The sequence below is a fragment of the Amphiura filiformis genome, chromosome 4 (genome assembly GCF_039555335.1).
Source record: "Amphiura filiformis chromosome 4, Afil_fr2py, whole genome shotgun sequence".
Taxonomy (NCBI): Eukaryota; Metazoa; Echinodermata; class Ophiuroidea; order Amphilepidida; family Amphiuridae; genus Amphiura; species Amphiura filiformis.
The window spans coordinates 65,901,890-65,920,763 of record NC_092631.1 but is presented as its reverse complement, the minus strand read 5'-3'; the positions used below and the strand labels follow the sequence as shown (position 1 = coordinate 65,920,763).

At 37.0% G+C, this 18,874-nt stretch overlaps 1 protein-coding gene across 1 annotated transcript in view; it reads right to left on the bottom strand.

Annotated features, from left to right (window-relative positions):
- Window positions 1-18,874, bottom strand: part of LOC140151215 (uncharacterized) — a 39,605-nt gene that overhangs the window by 17,943 nt on the left and 2,788 nt on the right. Inside the window, exons 3-11 of the mRNA XM_072173474.1 lie at window positions 10,682-10,781; window positions 7,337-7,405; window positions 6,465-6,533; window positions 5,511-5,615; window positions 4,682-4,934; window positions 3,967-4,173; window positions 3,060-3,159; window positions 1,480-1,594; window positions 527-667 (exon numbers count right to left, since the gene is read on the bottom strand). Of these exons, the coding sequence (XP_072029575.1) occupies window positions 527-667; window positions 1,480-1,594; window positions 3,060-3,159; window positions 3,967-4,173; window positions 4,682-4,934; window positions 5,511-5,615; window positions 6,465-6,533; window positions 7,337-7,405; window positions 10,682-10,781 (1,159 nt within the window). The remainder of the gene's footprint in view (window positions 1-526; window positions 668-1,479; window positions 1,595-3,059; window positions 3,160-3,966; window positions 4,174-4,681; window positions 4,935-5,510; window positions 5,616-6,464; window positions 6,534-7,336; window positions 7,406-10,681; window positions 10,782-18,874) is intronic.

The window sequence follows — 18,874 nt, the reverse complement described above, 5'->3', positions numbered from 1 at the left end:
ACCTACTCACAAGTCAATACAATCTGATTTGTACAAAATGTAGGCCTATAAAATTTGTCTGGGTACTTTTCTCACTGGCTGATTACTTGCCCTGATGCGTTGCATTGATATGGTTATGAATGAGGTTATTAAAATGACTCACATTCAGACGGTTATTAATGAGGTTATAATGACCTATGAAGATAAAATCTTCAAAACAAGTTAAAAACTGATGCACAGTAATTTTAAAACCTCTAATTACAGGTATATTAGGCAATTCTCAACCAAGGAATACTTGGCACACTTGTAGCTCTTTGATAAACACACAGACATCAAATAATGCGGTCCAGAAGATTGTATGCACACGCTTTATAATGCGTAAACGCTTAATTTATAGTGCCCCTCCTTAATTAGTGAATGCAAGAAAGTTTCTCATTACATAAAATAATAATAGCATTAAAAATACACATGGTAGCTATATCACATTTTGTATCTATATTCTTCCCATTTATGTACTGAAGAGTGACAATTTGTTTATTTTACTTACTTGTTTAACTGTTTTATGTAGGTAGTCTCCTGTACTTGATTTCTTCTGTTTTCCCTCAGCGCTGGTAGCTCTCAACACTTCTTCAATTGCATCTTTACTTTCTCGTATCACTTTGGTCAAAATTTCCAATGTGCTGTCAATCTAGTAAAATGATACGTACATTTGAATTGAGCGTCAATTTGGTTCACTCTTTTTACCAAGACTGAATACAATGAGTTTTGTTTTTATGTACTATATTTGATAAGTTTTGACTGTCAAAATAAATAAACAATAAGCTGCTTCAGCTTGATCATCATTCAGACATGGTTCAAAAGTCAATATAGAGCAAATTTCCAAGATAGAAGTCTCTCAAAACTCAAAGTCTGATGAACTAACAGTAGAAAAGTTTCCTTGGAAGTTGGCTTGAAACCAAAAGATGCAAACGTCTCATCACCATCTTCAGTGACATATTACTATGGCTGCACAACTAAGTTGACTGTAGCCACCATAGTCACACCTATTAGTATATAATATGTTGCATGCAGCTATGGGCATATATTCTTTTGACCATGCCTTTATCACATCAGGAATGCTCTAGTCCTACAGTGCAAGGTTTTAAAGTTAATATGAAGTTAAGTTTAATAATATATGATTTGTTTAGCCTTTCATCCACATCACTCATATTTTTCTGCCATCTTTTTCTAATATTTTTTAATTATTATCTTTGTTTTGTATAATAGGTCTATTTTGTGTGTGAATCGGTTGTTTCAGCATAGGGCAAGATAATAATCAATATATAATTATTATTAATGTGTTTATTTTTGCATTTTGGGCAATATGCCACCTGTAACTTTTATTCAGATTTTGACTTACAAGTAGTCAGCATAGTCAACACAGTCTTGACTATTTATTATTGACTAGTCGACTACTAAACAAGCTGAAGTCGTGCAACAGTATCAATCACAGAAACTTACCTCAGGAACCAGATACAAAGCCAGCTCCTGTCTCTGATTGGATGACAATCTTTTGGAATGCTGCTCCCTTAACACTTCTAAGAATTTATTGATTTGTTTCACAAACACTGGTAATCTGAGGGGAAACAATCATATCAAAGGTGGCTAGTCTGATATTCTGTTAGCTATCATACATTTAGGCTTACCATTAAAACAAGTGGTTTCTAAATTTTTAGTATACAGATACCATAAATGTTCGCCTAATGGCGCACCTGGGCTCCTTTGCCTTGGGGTAAATTTCATGTACAAAGAGCTCCCTCCTCTAAAAATCCCAACAAGAATTAAGGGTATGTGCCCTTACTTACTGGTGGGATTTTTATAGGAGGGCACTATTAGTTTGTGTCTAAAATTCCAGTTATGTCAAGGGAGCCCATAGTGCCATTAGGCGAACATTTACGGTACAAGTTTAACTATGCCCCATAGGATAGTACATACTTCTGACAATTCTCACATTTTTGTTCACACCATCTAACAAAACTTATCTTGGGTGTTAAATTATACTGGGGTAATGAGAAAATAAGATCCTTCTTCTGATACCAAAATCTCAGTTTTGATGAGGAAAAATGGGGGATGAAGCTGTCGATCTGGTCATTACAAACATACATTGCATCAGTTTTTCATTCAAAGTGAAAGAGTGGAGAAAAACATAAGACCCATTCCAGGGATGTGCACTAGTGATCCCCCCATCAACTTCAGGTATGTTGAAAATATGTCCTTGGACAACATTTCTGAGAGATATTGGCTTGGGGTCTCGATGGCTTCAACACATCAGTTAGGTTTGCATTCTCCATAGAGTTGTACATAAGTCATTATACATGCGAAATCAAAAATGTGTACAACTCTTGAAGTTGATGGTGGGGCAAAATGTCTGACATTGGTTTTCAGGGGGGTCAAAATGTTCAAAAAATGTACAATTGGGGTTTTGCATGGGTAATATCTCAGCTAAAAGTATTCTAATAGGCTCAATATTGGATAAGAGTAATGTCCTACCAAAGGGCTCTGACTGGCTAGAAAATGGACAATAAAATTATTTTTACTTTTGGAGTTCTGACCCCTCAAAGTTGGTCCTGGATGGACGAAGTTGCATTTTGAGGGCCCTATATCTTTTAAAGTAAAGGAGTTACAAGTTTTCTAATCCCAGATTTGAATTCTACACAAATAAGTACCCCAGGATACATACTTTTCAAAGTTGTAAAGGGTTTCCTTTATACATTTATGGACCTGCAAACGTCAACTTTCGCGTTGCAACACATTTTTATGCTGACCCCCCTAAATTTCAAATTAAAGAGGTGCTGCGGTGCACATCCCTGGAGTTGACATGGAATGGGTCATAACCAAAATAAGATAGGAAAAGTAAAACTGTTTGATGAAAGTTTGAATTTTCTCAGAAATTAAACTCCTGTGATTGGAACAACCTGTATTAATTCATCAGGAAATTTCAAAGATTTAAATTTCTTTGTGAGAACAAAGCTGACTTTGATTTATGAACAAAAGGTAATTTCACAGTTACAAGCTAAACTATATACATTCATAATGCTTACCTTGATTTTGCATATTTGATAATTTCATGTCGTTCTGCTCTTGACAGCTCAGTTCTCCTCCTTGCAAATAAGTCACAAATTGTCAGAAACTTGGCACTTGCTGAAGGGTTTTACAACAAAATATAGAGATGAGAAATGGACAGTAAACATAGGAGGAAACCAGTCCCATTTAAAAGATAAATTTGTAGCAGTTTTGACAAATAATGGTGTACTTTTTCAGATTAAAATTCTGAAAAAACCCTAATTGGCACACTTGGCAATGCATTGGCAATTCTTCACTGCCTGCCACTCTGCTATCGAGAATGAATCCCATTCTTGTGTCCAATGTGAGGTAGAATCCTTCCTCCTTATTGAGGGACTGGATGACCCAATGCCAATACACCAAAAGCACACTTCCATCTACATTGAATTGAGGGAGAGGGGGTAGTGATTTACACGAAGTTTTTTTATACTGAAGTGAAGCTATCCTTCAGCATGGCAAGAAATTTAGGATCGACATGCTGAATACCATTTAACCTCATGCCTGGTCTCAACCGTGTTGAATAATTGCAGTTGCAATGTTTTATGCACATCTCCACGCATGTGTATAACGCGTGCGCAACAGTTTGCCCATGTACCTCATATGCGCATTATCTGTCTTGTAAATGATTCTCATACACATCAGAAGAAAATGTACATTACAAATAAATTTCACACAACAATATGTCCTGTTTGTTTTGAGTTTAACACAATATCATTACTCAATTAAATGCTATTTCAGTTGAAATCCACACGCCCCCAGGGTGACCTGAATGGGTGACTTTACTTGAAATATACACCCTGTGTGGTAGATTAAGGTCATGTCTTCCATAGGGGGTGTATGTATTTCAACAGAAATAGCCCAATAGAGGTTATGTTGATATCCTACCTACTGCAGCCTCCCTGGCTGCTTGCTTGCATGCATAACAGAACTTAGCAGGTTCAGCCAATAAGTTATCTTCATTTATTGGCATTGGTGTGGTGGTAGCTTCAGAAGCTGGATTACTAGCTGGATTGCTGGATGCAATTTGACCGCTGAAGATGTCTGTGATACGATCTGCACAGCTATGCATATCATTGATGAGAGTGATGATTTCTGATGAGGGAAACCATAATATATTAGAAGCTTGTTACAAAGATAAAGCATAGAATTACCCATTAACTCATATCAACTGCTGTCATATAAGTAATCAAATTATTGCAAACACATACACCAAATAGCAAAACATCAAATGTACTTCCTATTTTCATCTAAGTTTCTGCCTCGCTTAGGATTATTCACTGTATTATTTTGACTTAGTTTATCACATAACTTACTCCACTTGGATTTTTGATTAGAACTAAACATGGAAAAAATAAACATAAAGGAAAATTCTAAACCCATGTCTGGTAAAAATGGAAAGCTTGGAACCTCATTCCCTGGAAATTTGGTGTTTGAAAATAACAAATTTAAGAGAAATTTCAACAAGATTCCCATTCAAAGTTCTCATATTTTCAGCCATGGCTAAACCCCACTATTTATGTTCAAACATGCATGTGAAACCCAGAAGAAAGCTCCTAAGGTATAAAAAAGAAACCTGATGAACCACCTTTATATTACTTACGGTTTTTGACAGCAATATTCTGCACAAAGCTCTCACACTGTTCCAACAGTTTCTCCAGCCCCGGTAGTTTGCCAGCTATTTTCATGCATTGTCTGGCTTTTTCCTCTGTCATTTCATCTGGTAGGCACTCGGCATACATGAAGTGTAGGATAGTGGCTAGGGCTTCCTCTGGGGTGTTGGTGAGGGGTGGTGGTGTCTGAGACCAGTTGATATTTGGACAGCTGGCTTCTAAGATGGTTTTGTGAACTTGGAACTGAAATAAGAGAATGGTTTGATCAATAAAGATTGTATGTATCCCTAAGGGCTATGTATTTGATTGAAAAAATCTCATTAAGAACTTTACTCAATCTGATCCTGGTTGCATTGGTTATTAGTGGAATGTTTAGGGTGTGGGCTCTTGTAGCAACAAAGTCCTTGATTTGTTGTTAAATGGTTTACGGAATGATGTGGGGCCACATTGGTCAGCGACAACCTGTCAAGTGTGCCGAGGCTTGTGGATCAACGTCTAGGCGCTGTGCCTGTGCGTAGCGCACTATAAATCACTGCGCTTTTTTTAAATCTTAAGTTGCGAACTGCAAGATTGTCGTGCATGTATTTTGAATATTTGACTGGAATCCACCCAGCAACTAAGCTACATGCCTGCCACCACCACTGTCTAGTTTAAGCCATGGAAGGATGGATATACTTTGTTGTAATGTATACTTAATGTATTATATTGTCAACAGCTTTTCAAAAGTGTATTACATAGCAAGTATGTTCAGGGAGATATTCATCATCATTTATTCCCCATGGTGTTGCTATCTTTGTAATGATTGTACACCTGTCTCACCTTTTTGCCAGTATCTGCTTTGATGACCAGATCAGAGAAGTATCCCTCTCTGAATGCATTTAGAAAACTAAATGGCTCCTCCACAGCCCTGTCTATAGTCAATACCTAGGAGTGACAAACATATCAAAACAAGGCAGTTGAATAATGTTTTCATTATACTGTATTCTCCATAATTAGCATCCTCCCTTAATACGCACATCCGACAACATTTTTCAAGTGACAGCTACCTTAGCACTCCTTTTTGATGTGACTCAACAAATAAAATTGGTGAATTGTCTACATAAATGTACATTTTTACAGCTATTTGTTCATGTGCTTTAAATATAGATTCAAAGTATAATCTTGTCAGCAAAATGCTGTATATTTCAGACAACCAATGTTGTATATTGATCTCTTATCTGATATGCTTCACCCTGGTTTGCTGAATTCTTGGCACTTTGTTTAAGTGTCTGGCAGAGAAGAACAGCAGTTGTTTACATTTTGAGAGCATGCAGAGCATCAACACAGAAGTGGTGTTCTGATTGGCTGATTCAATCGTCTGACAATCATAACAGCAGACCTGTAATCTGATTTGCTGCAGTGCAAACATTGTTCGACGCAGATCGGCGCTCTTGAAGGGATCACAAAGCTCCGTACGTGTCACTCATTAACAGGGCACTTACATCAACCTGAGCAAGGGACTGCCGTTCTTCTCTGAAACCTAGTGTAGGTACACCTCACATAATCAGAATTATTTCCCTTTCAGAGAATAATGGCACCCATTAGTATACCCATGAAAATCAATAAGTTTCATTATTTTAATTACAGATAGCTCAGTTTCTCCTTACATTTCAAAATTGCCAGGTTGAAAATATTTCATTAACAAGAGATATTTGCAGAGTGTAGATTTAAGTGAGTAAAATATGGTCTTGCCAGCATCCATTTGTTAGATGAGGAATATCCTATATTGCTTACCTTCTCACAGTGTAGGGTAAATGAGTGCTCATACTGAAGAGTTAGCCTATCACCTCTCTTCAGGGATGCCTGAAAAGAACACATACATGTAAGAATTATAGGAAAATTCACATCAATAATGCATGTTTACAATAAATTTAAAAAACTATAAACTGTCACACACACACACCATCACACACATACCACTACTTGTTAATACTGGCAAACAAGGACCTAAGATTTTCCCACAAGGACCTCTAACTCGGCCCTATAAGGAGGACTTCGTACACCTGAAACAGCCAAACCACAGACCCGCTTGAAACTAAGTTCAAATAATTACAATCCAGCCAAGACCTGACCCTTTTTTTTTTTTTTTTCCATTTTTATTCTCCTGTACTTGGGCCTGGTGGAAGGGAAAAAAGAACATACAGACATGGTCCACCAGACCCCATCTTAATTAAGGTAACCAAGATAGATGCAAAGATACAATCAGATTATGACAATGAGATTTAAACAATAACGCCCCCCACAACGACAACATAACAAGACATGGACTTATAATATACATTTTATATTTTGTTTGCAATATGCTAGTGGAGGAAAGATGATGTGTTCTGCTGGCCGGATATCCACTGTTATGTGAAGTGTATTCTAGTCAATGCATACACAGGGGATTTACACCCCACCCTCATACACAAAGACACCTCCTAACCCCCATAAGAAATAACATGATGCCGATGACATGTACGCATACTAATACTGAAAATACAGAAAATCCTCAGCACTTACTGAATTTCCACAATTCACAATTCCAAGGCCGTGATATCAAATGCATGTTTTCTATGCCTTGATAAGCCAGGTCTCAGAAACTCTTGCTTATTATATATACTCACATTCAATTCTATTGTCTCGCCACTAATTCCTCCAAAGAATTTGACTGTGGGTAACTTGGATCCTTGCACCTGATGAAAAATGGAAATGATGTCAAAGTTTGAACAAAACACATTGAATTATTGTACAGTCCAACCTTTTTGATTTTCTTTTGTTTGTTTATAATATTTACTAATTTTAATTTTATCAGTGCAATAGTTTCATTTTGCAATTGTGTCATATTTGAATTGTAATATGAGTATGAATTTCTCTGCAGTGTAGCCTGTTGTTCTGGGCTGGAAACCACATAATCGAAGTTTCTTGGCCTCATTGTGTGTCCCCATCCCTCCTGATTATTCCGTTTAATTGGCATGTTTGGCACTCTTCACATTAGCCGACTTTGCGGATGTGTATCAAATGATTTTATATCTTATATTTATTCAATGTATGTATTTGCTTAATTGTATATATAGAGGCCGTCAGCCTTTCGCCATCTTGTGGGTACAAATGATCTGTGTGTTCAAGCGTCGGACACTACGCGCAGGGCGCAGCTTGCCACGCAGCTGTTGATCGCGCCTCAACGCGGTGATTTTGCTGCTCACGCATGGAGATCGAACGACCATCACAGCGTGTACCCACAAGATGGCGGCATATGACGTCACGCTGACGGCCTCTATTGTATCTGAAGTGGCACAATATGTCTGTATTTTAGCCACCTTTTGTATATTTGTATATTTGCTAATTGCCAGGTTTAAGCCAGGGCTAAAAAAAAACACCTTCTTTTGCCAGACCCTGATATATTTTTGGCATCACATACATGCATGCATTACATTACCACATAACTTCTCAGCATCAACTTAAATGCTCTTTTGAACTCACACTATAATCTGGTACCTGAGCATGTATATACATATAGCTTGGCTTGCATTGTGATTTTTATTCTGTTGTGACAGTGTGGACAACCACTTATTTAGAACACTGTCTATCACATTTTAAGCTTTTATTGTATATTTTTCTCATTTATTTTTGTTTTCAGGGAATGTTTAACATACATACTATGTACATGTATGTAAGTAGGGGCCTACTACTTTTGCAGTATCAGGCAGAATCTTTGGGAATCACCAAAGTTTTCTTTATTAAATGAGTCACTAATCACCTGTTCAATCTAACTGGGTCAAGTTTGTCTAGTTGTTATCACAGGACACATTGTTTACTCTACTGCTGACTCATGACCGTCTGCATGAGAGATTACACAAAGTAAAACACTACCAGTACTGTACTGTACATGTATGTCTTTGTTCAAAGGTCAAAAACATGTCATTTTCTGGTGTCATATCTATTGAAATGGTGAAAGATTTTTTTGAATGAAATATGATATTTGGAAAACAAAGCCATGTTTCTCGAACAAATTTAAGCAAAGCCTGACTTTGTTCCTTTTGGCATTAATTTTCACAATGAATGCCATATTTTACACTTTTAATATACCTATAACAATCAATTATTCAATACGTAGGCCGTATAAAATATTACCTGATTCATGTTTTAAATTGGTTAAGAAATTGTCAATAAAAGCATTTTCATCACTTTTATAGAATAAGTAGGAATTGCAGAACCAAATAATCAACTATTTGATTTTTGCTTGAATATGAAAAAATAATGTTATTTGATATTGTACAGGTAAAAGATTTTTGCCAATTTTATGAAAATATAAAACATGGTTACTTTTTTTTGTTGCCTAATGAAAAAGATTGCATTTTTTGTAAAAGGAACTCCAAACTGTACTTCTTGTGTATGAAAATTAACTACAAATATAACTACTTTCTGATAGACAATGATTGGATTAAAAGTCATGCAATGTAAGAGCATTTGAACAACTTTGGCAATACACTTTTATGAATGGGATTGACATTTAACCTTGAAAGGTGGCTGCTTGTTGCTAACACATATTGAGATTTCGTTCTAACCGAGTGCTCTGCTTAAAATGCAACCCGTGATTTTTTTGGCAAGTGCATTTGACTGGGATGATATCATACTTTTCTATTTCATGAATTTTTCAGCCTCTGTCAATCTTTATATGAGGGTGATTTGGAAGAATTAGGGGGTGAATGAGCTGTTGCCCTGTCTATTTTGAACACTGACTGATTCTCGCCCATCTCCTGCATGTATACAGGGTGTAACAAATAACAATAAAATTTGTACAATTTTGAAAATAGAATGACACAGGTATGCCGCTTATTTTTTGGTTTGATATTTAAATGTCTATCAAGATAAATTCCTTAGCCACCAGATAAGCTTTGTTCTAATAAAATAGATGGTATACAAGTGAAGATATTGCCAATTATGTAACCTAGTCTTAAAAATGCTTGGGCCACTTTTGTCTAAGTGTTACAAAAGCGACTGAATAGAGTTGAACCATGGACCAGTTGGATGGTGCTCTTATGATAGGTAGTTTTAAACAATGGGGTATTCAAGTGGTAGCAATGATTACATAATAGAATATCTCCTTGAGTTTTTGAAAGTCACAACTAAGCACTGACATAACAACCTCATTTACTAGAAATCATGGCTGCAGCTCAACAACTTTAACCCCCATTCACGTTGGAAGAGTGTATTTTTATGGTTGTGACATTCGGTACATGTAGCACATGGAGTCAAGCAGAAACCATAAGATTATTTATAGCTCATTTTCCAAACTCACGTCTTCCATCAAGGCATACAATTACATATAGCTATAAGAATTTTGTTAACAGAAATGCTGGCAATAGTGGTCGCCCCAGAACAGCTAGAAGCCCAGCTAAACTTAATTTCAAAATTTTATTATTTTGTACTTATGGATGGAAAAACTGTTCTCAGTTTTACCAATGATATCTCAGGGATATGAGAAATTACTTTATTTATAAGATAATTTGAAAGAAATTTCATGACTTCATTTATAGATTTTAAAGAAATATCATATTATAATTAAGTTCATGTTAATTATATGAAGAAACGCCACTTATAATTCTTTTGTGTCAGTTAAGTTGATGTTTAATGCACGATAAGCACATCTACGCGGTTCAAACTTGATATGCGCAAACATGGCAAAAGTGGCCCAACACATTTTCAGGACGATTTAATTAACCGGACATAACTTTTGAAGCCAAGCTAGTAAAGAGACCAACTAAACGTCTTCTTTTAGCCAAGATATTACTGATTGTACTGCATATAACATTTGTGCCATAACTCTTTTAGTTTTTTCCTGAGAAGTCAAAATGCAATTGTATAAATTTTATTGTTACACCCTGTAGTACTTATGAACAAATAAAGTACCATGTATTTCATTTGCAACTTCACCATTATCTCCAAAAATACTAATCCTCTGTACTTACCTCATAGAGATCAAATGACTGGGCAAAGTATGGCGTGGCACCTGCATTTCTTGGCACATTCCATGTTAGGTCACCAGAATCACTCATACAAAACTCAACACTGTAAGCAAATTTAAATAAATCACAGCAATCTCATTAGAATCAATTTTCATTTAATTTGACAAAAACACATTGTACAAATTATAAATCATTTTCAAGCTGTTTTTAAGGGCAATCAGTACAGTATTTCTCTATTTCAGTGTTGGTTAGCAAGTCCTTATATTCCCTTTTGTTATGATTTTATGAAATACACTTATCCTTACACTTTAAGGGGGTACTACACCCCTGCCCAATTTTGGGCCTATTTTTGCATTTTTCAAAAATTATAGCGCGAGGGGCAAGGACTACAACTACTGCACTGAAAATTCAGCAACTCAAGGCAAGTAGTTATTGATTTATTGATCAAATATTGGTTTTCCTCATTTTTGACTGTAACTCCACAACTGTTGTCTGTGCTGAAATAAAATGTTCAGTGCAGTAGTTGTAGTCCTTGCCCCTATAATATACATATCTTACTTGTCACCAATGCGCTTTAATTTTTGAGAAAAATGCAAAAATAGGCCCAAAATTTGGCAGGGGTGTAGTACCACCTTAATACACTTAAGATTTGATGGGTAGTAAGTATAGCTCACACCAAAAGCATTAAAGGAGAGCTGTAAGAGAGTGACAGATCCTGCTCTCCTCAAAACAAAAGGCCTGTATTCAGGCCTTTGTGCAGCTGCCTACTTGAAGAGCTTATAGTTTTGTGTTCCCTGGTGTCTGTATTGTGTGACTTGGTGAAGAACTCCTCTGGTCTGATATCTTCTAATACCTCTATCAGATCACCTCTCAATCTTATGACTTCCAGTTAGGTAAAGGATCTTGAAGCCTTTCCTGGTAGTCTCTTAAACTTGGAACAAGTTTAATAGCTCTTTTTTATATCTTTGCAATTTCTTTGATATCTTTGACTTGGTAAGGACTCCATGCCTGGACACAATACTCCACATGTGGATGAACATAGGCTTGGAGAAACTCTCTTTATCAATGTATTTGAATGTTATCTTGATGATTCTCAGACTGTTCATGGCCTTTTTGGCAGCCTTTTATTCACTGCATGTGGTTTGCAGTCATCTGTGAAACACCCAGATCCCTCTCCTCTTTGGCCACCATAATTTTGATTTCTCCAAGGACATAGGATCTGTTTCCCATATACACACATTTGCAATTTCAATTTGTGATGTGCCCTGAGTAATTTGATTTAATTTAATTATTTAACTTTGTTTACAAGCTGAAAGTATTTCATGAGATGGGAAACCCCTTGTATTTTGGAATTCCCCAAATTATTGTAAACAAAGTCAGAGCTATGTTTGGAACTTGGAAAGCCCTAGTTCATTATTGCACCATCAGGAAAAACCCCCAGGAAGTGATGTAATGTGAATGTGTATAATTAATCTTGGGAAATCCCAAGATTGCAGCAATGTTGTGAAAATGTGATTGAAGTAATGGTTTATTAATAGATGATGGGTTTTTTGCATGAGTACTGATATAAAAAGCTGAAGGCTTTTGTTGGGACTTTACAGAATGCCATGGGAGATTGAGAAAACTCCACATGTGTGTAATGGTCTTCGTGCTTCAAAAAAAGAAGTACATTTTAACCAGTTTATATAGCCAATAATTGAGCTAATTTTAATACAGCAACGAAGAAGACAGCGAGCACACAAAAGTGCTCTTCCTCATCAAAGGATTAAAAGTTCTTCTGTCAAATTGCTGGAGTTTGCTGGGTTTGTGAAGGCCACGAAAAAGAAAAAAAAACAGCGGAGCTGTGTTAAAGAAACCTGTTCCCTGGAAAAGAGTGATTGGTGAAAGAAACACCATTTTTGGAGAAAGCAGCGCAAGGAGATATATTTGTGGAGATAGCAGCGCAAAGGAGATTGGAGGAAGCATCATCATTTTCGTATGAGGATTTTATACGCAAGGATTTATAAATGCAAGTGTACTATGGACATCGCTGATTTTCGCAGGACAAGTGAATAAGGATATATTACATCAGTTGTCCAGAACATTGCAAGAACTCTAGGATCACCAACAAGAAGACAGCTGGTTAAGTACTGATATAGTAAAACTGTCATTGTGTGATTTTATTGTATATGCGATATTGTTATTATATGTACCAATCATACTCTGTTTTCAATTAAAGACTTAGATTTTGTTAGCTTAAACAAACAGTGTATTTGTGTTGTGCATTCGTGTGAGTTCGGGAAAAAGGTGATTTTGGCCTTAAGTCAAGTAAAACTCGTAACAAAATTGGGGGCTCGTCCGGGATATACACTGTAAAAAAGTTGACATTATTATACTGAGTCTTAAAAGTGAAAGTACAGTATGGCAGAATTCAAAGCAGAAGAGTTTCTTGAAACTATAGATTGGGAGAAATTTGATAAGTTGAAGAAGCCTGATTTATTTGCATTTGCCAAACATTATGACTTGAAAGTTAAGCAAGCTACAAGAAAGCAAATAATCAAAAATGCCTTGATTGATGTTTTGGTTGGGGAGGACATTTTGATGAATCCTATTTGGAAGAGAAACTTGCAGTAGAAACTGAAATTGGTGGGGACTCAGCATTTAAATTGAAAGAGTTGGAAATTCAATTAGAAATGAAGAAAATGGAAATGGAAATGGACCAAAAGAAAATGGAAATAGAAATGGACCAAAAAGAAAAACTGGAAATTATCAAGTTAGAGAATGAAAATAAAGAAAAACAAGAACGGCTAGACATTGAAAAACAAAAACTAGCAATGGAAGACAAAGCACGCCAAGAAAAGATGGCGCTTGAGCACCAAAAATTTGAAACGGAAGAAAAGGAAAAGATAGCAAAATTGGAACTTGAAAAACAAAAGTTAGAAATAGAAGAAAAGGACAGGCAAGCAAAGCTCAATTTGGAAGCACATTTGAAAGAAAGAGAAATTGAGGAAAAGTACAAGTTTGAACAAGAGAAGTTGGCAAAGCTAGGTGACAAATACTCATCAAGTTTCTCCTCAAAGTCGGGGTTTGATGTTACAAAGTATGTGAAGCTTGTGCCTAAATTCAAAGAAAAAAGAAGTTGACGAGTACTTTCAACATTTTGAAAAGGTAGCTACAAATTTGAAATGGCCTCCAGAGCATTGGACCCTCCTGTTACAAAGTAGTTTTGTGGGGAAGGCCAGGAAACTTACTCAGCTCTACCAATAGAGAAGTGTAATAATTATGAAGAAGTCAAGCAAGCAGTCCTTAAGGCCTATGAACTGGTGCCTGAAGCATACAGACAAAAGTTCAGAGATTCAAGAAAGCAAGCAGATCAAACCCATGTAGAATTTGCTAGAGTAAAAGAACAAATGTTTGACAGATGGCTTGGGTCAAAAGAAGTCAAAGATGATTTCGGTCAACTTAAGCAATTAGTTCTTATAGAAGAGTTCAAGAAATGTGTCCACGTTGACATAAAAACCCATTTGGATGAAAGCGCTAGCAAAATTAAGACGCTAAACGAAGCGGCGACAATGGCGGACGACTATGGCTTAACTCACAAATTGAATGGGAGTAAATTTAGTCATAACAGAAGTTATTCAAACAGGTTCAGCCATAACCAACCTAGAGCAAATCAGGGTGGTACACAAGAAGTGAAACCTCAGTCTAATTCACAGCATAGTGCTGGTGGTAGAGGGACCCCAGGGAGTTCAGGTAACAGAGCAAAATTTGGGACTGAATTTAAAGCCAAAGTAACTTGTACTCATTGTAAGAGACCAGGGCATCACGATGACCCAGTGTTATTTCTTAAAAGGCAGACAAGGCGACAAAAACAGCAGCAAACTGCTAGTAATACTGTAGGATGTGCAGTGTCACTTGAGTCAAAGAAACAAGTCAGTCAAATCAAGAAACAAGAATTCCCACAAAGGGAGGTGAGACAGACAAGGTGTGTGAAGAATTTGAACCATTTGTGTTAGAGGGAGTAGTATCACTTGGTGATAATGGAAGTCCAAAGCCCATTAAGATTGTGCGAGATACGTGTTGTGCACGGTCTATGATTCTGGAAGGAACTTTGCCCTTTAATGAGGATAGTTCAGCTGGTAATGCTTTGATCCAGGGTATTGGGATGGAAATAATTAGTGTACCTCTCCACAAAATTAACTTGACATCTGACTTGGTTTCTGGTCCTGTAACCATAGGAGTTAGACATGAATTGCCAGTCAAAGGAGTGTCCATGTTGCTAGGAAATGATTTGGCAGGGGGAAGGTTTTTCCTGACCCAATAGTCACAGATAAGCCCTGTATACAGGATGATAATAGTGAGGAAGAGGAGATATTTCCTGCATGTGCAGTGACACGGGCAATGAGTAAGAGAGCCTCATTAGAAACAATTGAGGACAACCAAATTGATGACTTAGGCTACAATTTGGAAGACACATTTGTGTCAAAGTTGAATGAGAAAGAAGATAAACTTCCTTCTCCTGGGGATAAAAATACCCCTAAAGATGACACAGCCTCTGAGCATGAACAAATTGGGGAAACCATGAAAGACCCATTAAGTCATGACAAGCTGAGTCTGGAGCAACAAAATGACCCAGAACTCAAAGAGATCAATCAAAGGGCATTGACCCTAGAAGAAGCAGAACAAAATTCTGTCTGTTTTTACAAACAAGATGGTGTGCTAATGAGAAAATGGCGCCCCCCCTGATGTACCTGCCGATGAAGAGTGGAAGGTAGTGCACCAAATTGTGGTACCAAAAGTATACCACACTGAAGTAATTAAAATAGCACATGATAGTCCCATGGCAGGGCATTTGGGTGTTAAGAAAACTCATGAAAGAATTCTGAGACATTTCTGGTGGCCCACTCTCAGAAAAGATGTTTCTGAATATTGCAAAACATGTCACATATGCCAAGTAGTAGGGAAGCCAAATCAGAAAATACCTCCTGCTCCATTGAAGCCAATTCCAGCCTTTGATGAACCATTTAGTAGGGTTATTATTGATTGTGTAGGCCCCTACCAAAGACTAAGTCAGGTAATCAGTACCTTCTGACAATTATGTGCTTGGCGTCAACACGCTTTCCTGAAGCCATACCCTTGAGAAATATTAAAGCAGTGACAATAGTGAAAGCTTTAACCAAGTTTTTCACATTTGTGGGGCTCCCCAAGTCCATACAGTCAGACCAAGGATCAAACTTTACTTCTGGAGTATTTCAGCAGGTCATGTATCAATTAGGTATAGAACAGTATACCTCAAGTGCTTACCATCCAGAATCACAAGGTGCACTAGAAAGGTTCCACCAAACTTTGAAAAACATGATCAGAACATACTGTTTGGAATTTCAGAGGGACTGGGATGAGGGAGTACACTTGTTGTTGTTTGCTGCTAGGGAAGCTGTTCAGGAAACTTTGGGATTTAGTCCTTTTGAGTTAGTGTTTGGACACAGAGGGCGCGGGCCCTTAAAGTTGTTGAAAGAAAAGTGGCTCAATGAGAAATCAGATATCAATTTATTGGATTATGTCTCCAATTTTAAGCATAGGCTTAACAGAATAACTGATATCGCCAAAGAGAACTTGAAACAGGGTCAGGCCAAAATGAAACAATGGTATGATAAACATGCCAAAGAGAGAGTGTTCAAACCAGGTGACAAAGTTCTAGTACTGTTTCCAATTCCAGGACACCCATTACAAGCCAGATATCATGGTCCATGTGAAGTAGAGTCAAAAGTGGGTGAAGTAGATTATATTATCAAGACTCCTGGTAGACGCAAGAGCAGGCAGTTATGCCACATAAATATGCTCAAAGAGTATGTTGAAAGAAGTGACAGTGGCATTCCAAAACCTGTGTGTACAGTAAAACATGCTGATAATGTAGACAAACATGCCGATGTAGACAAAATCGCCAATGTAGACAAGAGTAAAGATGACAATTCTGATGTCATATTTGACCAGGATAAAGAGCTGGAGCACAAAGAGTATAATGTAAAATTGAACAATTCTGATGTGCTCACTAATTTGGACTCAAAGTTAGGTCATCTTTCTCAAGATCAACAAAGTCAAATTGCAAATTTGATTCACAAATTTGACAATATATTTCCTGATACGCCAAGTAGAACAAATGCTGCATTTCATGACGTAGATGTTGGTGATACAAAACCAATCAAGCAGCATCCTTACAGAGTCAATCCATTGAAAATGGAACATCTCAAAAATGAGATCAATTATATGCTAGACAATGATATCATAGAACCAAGTAGTAGTGAATGGAGTTCACCGTGTATACTTGTTCCCAAGCCTGATGGTTCATACCGATTGGTCGCAGAAATGAGAGCTGCAAATGTTCATTCAAAGACAGACTCGTACCCAATTCCAAGAATTGATGATTGCATAGACAAAATTGGGAATGCAAAATTTGTTAGCAAATTTGATCTTTTGAAAGGGTACTGGCAGGTTCCACTCACAGACCGTGCCAAAGAGATTTCTGCTTTTTTTTTACCCTTTGGTCTTTACAAATACAAAGTTATGCCATTCGGGTTGAAAAATGCCCCAGCAACATTTCAGAGAATGGTGAACCAAATTGTGGCAGACATAGAGGGATGTGAAGCGTATGTAGATGATTTGATTGTTTACAGTCAAACTTGGGAACAACACATGGAACAACTCCATCAATTGTTTGAGAAGCTGTCTGAAGTACAGTTGACAGTCAATCTGGTAAAAAGTGAGTTTTGCCATGCCACAGTCACATACTTAGGATATGTTGTAGGTCAAGGTCAGGTGAAACCTATCAAAGCCAAAGTTGAAGCAATTGAGCAATACCCCACACCTGTAAACAAGAAGGCACTCATGAGATTTCTAGGAATGGTTGGCTATTATAGAAAGTTCTGCCCAAACTTTTCAGAGATAGCAAGTCCTTTGACTGATTTGTTGAAGAAAGATGCAAAATTCATTTGGTCAGAACAATGTGAAAATGCTTTTCACAAAGTCAAATCAATACTCATGAGTTCACCAGTACTTACTGCACCTGATTTTCAGAAGCAGTTCAAGTTGACTGTTGATGCCAGTGACATAGGCTGTGGAGGTGTTGTGATGCAAGAGGGTGAAGATCAAATAGACCACCCCATTTGTTACTTTTCAAGGAAATTCAACAAGCACCAGAGAAATTACTCCACAATTGAGAAGGAGTGTCTAGCATTGCTATTAGCATTGCTACATTTTGATGTGTATTTGGGTACCACAGTATACCCTGTGCTTGTTTTCACAGATCACAATCCCCTCACCTTCATCAACAGGATGAAGAACAAAAACCAAAGACTGGTGAGGTGGAGTTTGATCTTGCAAGAGTACAATCTGGACATCAAACATATTAAGGGAAAAGACAATGTAATGGCTGATGCCCTGTCCAGAATTGCATAAAACCGATAAACAAAAACTCCTTTTAAAAGGGAAGTTGTGTGTGACAAGTAGTCACTGTGTATGATGAGTTAAATACTCAAAGTTGATAATATGTTGAAGTTGATGTAAAAGAAGAAAACATTTAAGAAAGTTTTCATTACATTCGAACTTTCTTCTTTTAAGGGGAGGGTGTGATGTGCCCTGAGTAATTTGATTTAATTTAATTATTTAACTTTGTTTACAAGCTGAAAGTATTTCATGAGATGGGAAACCCCTTGTATTTTGGAATTCCCCAAATTATTGTAAACAAAGTCAGAGCTATGTTTGGAACTTGGAAAGCCCTAGTTCATTATTGCACCATCAGGAAAAACCCCAGGAAGTGATGTAATGAATGTGTATAATTAATCTTGGGAAATCCCAAGATTGCAGCAATGTTGTGAAAATGTGATTGAAGTAATGGTTTATTAATAGATGATGGGTTTTTTTGCATGAGTACTGATATAAAAAAGCTGAAGGCTTTTTGTTGGGACTTACAGAATGCCATGGGAGATTGAGAAAACTCCACATGTGTGTAATGGTCTTCGTGCTTCAAAAAAAGAAGTACATTTTAACCAGTTTATATAGCCAATAATTGAGCTAATTTTAATACAGCAACGAAGAAGACAGCGAGCACACAAAAGTGCTCTTCCTCATCAAAGGATTAAAAGTTCTTCTGTCAAATTGCTGGAGTTTGCTGGGTTTGTGAAGGCCACGCATCTGTCAAAAAACAGCGGAGCTGTGTTAAAG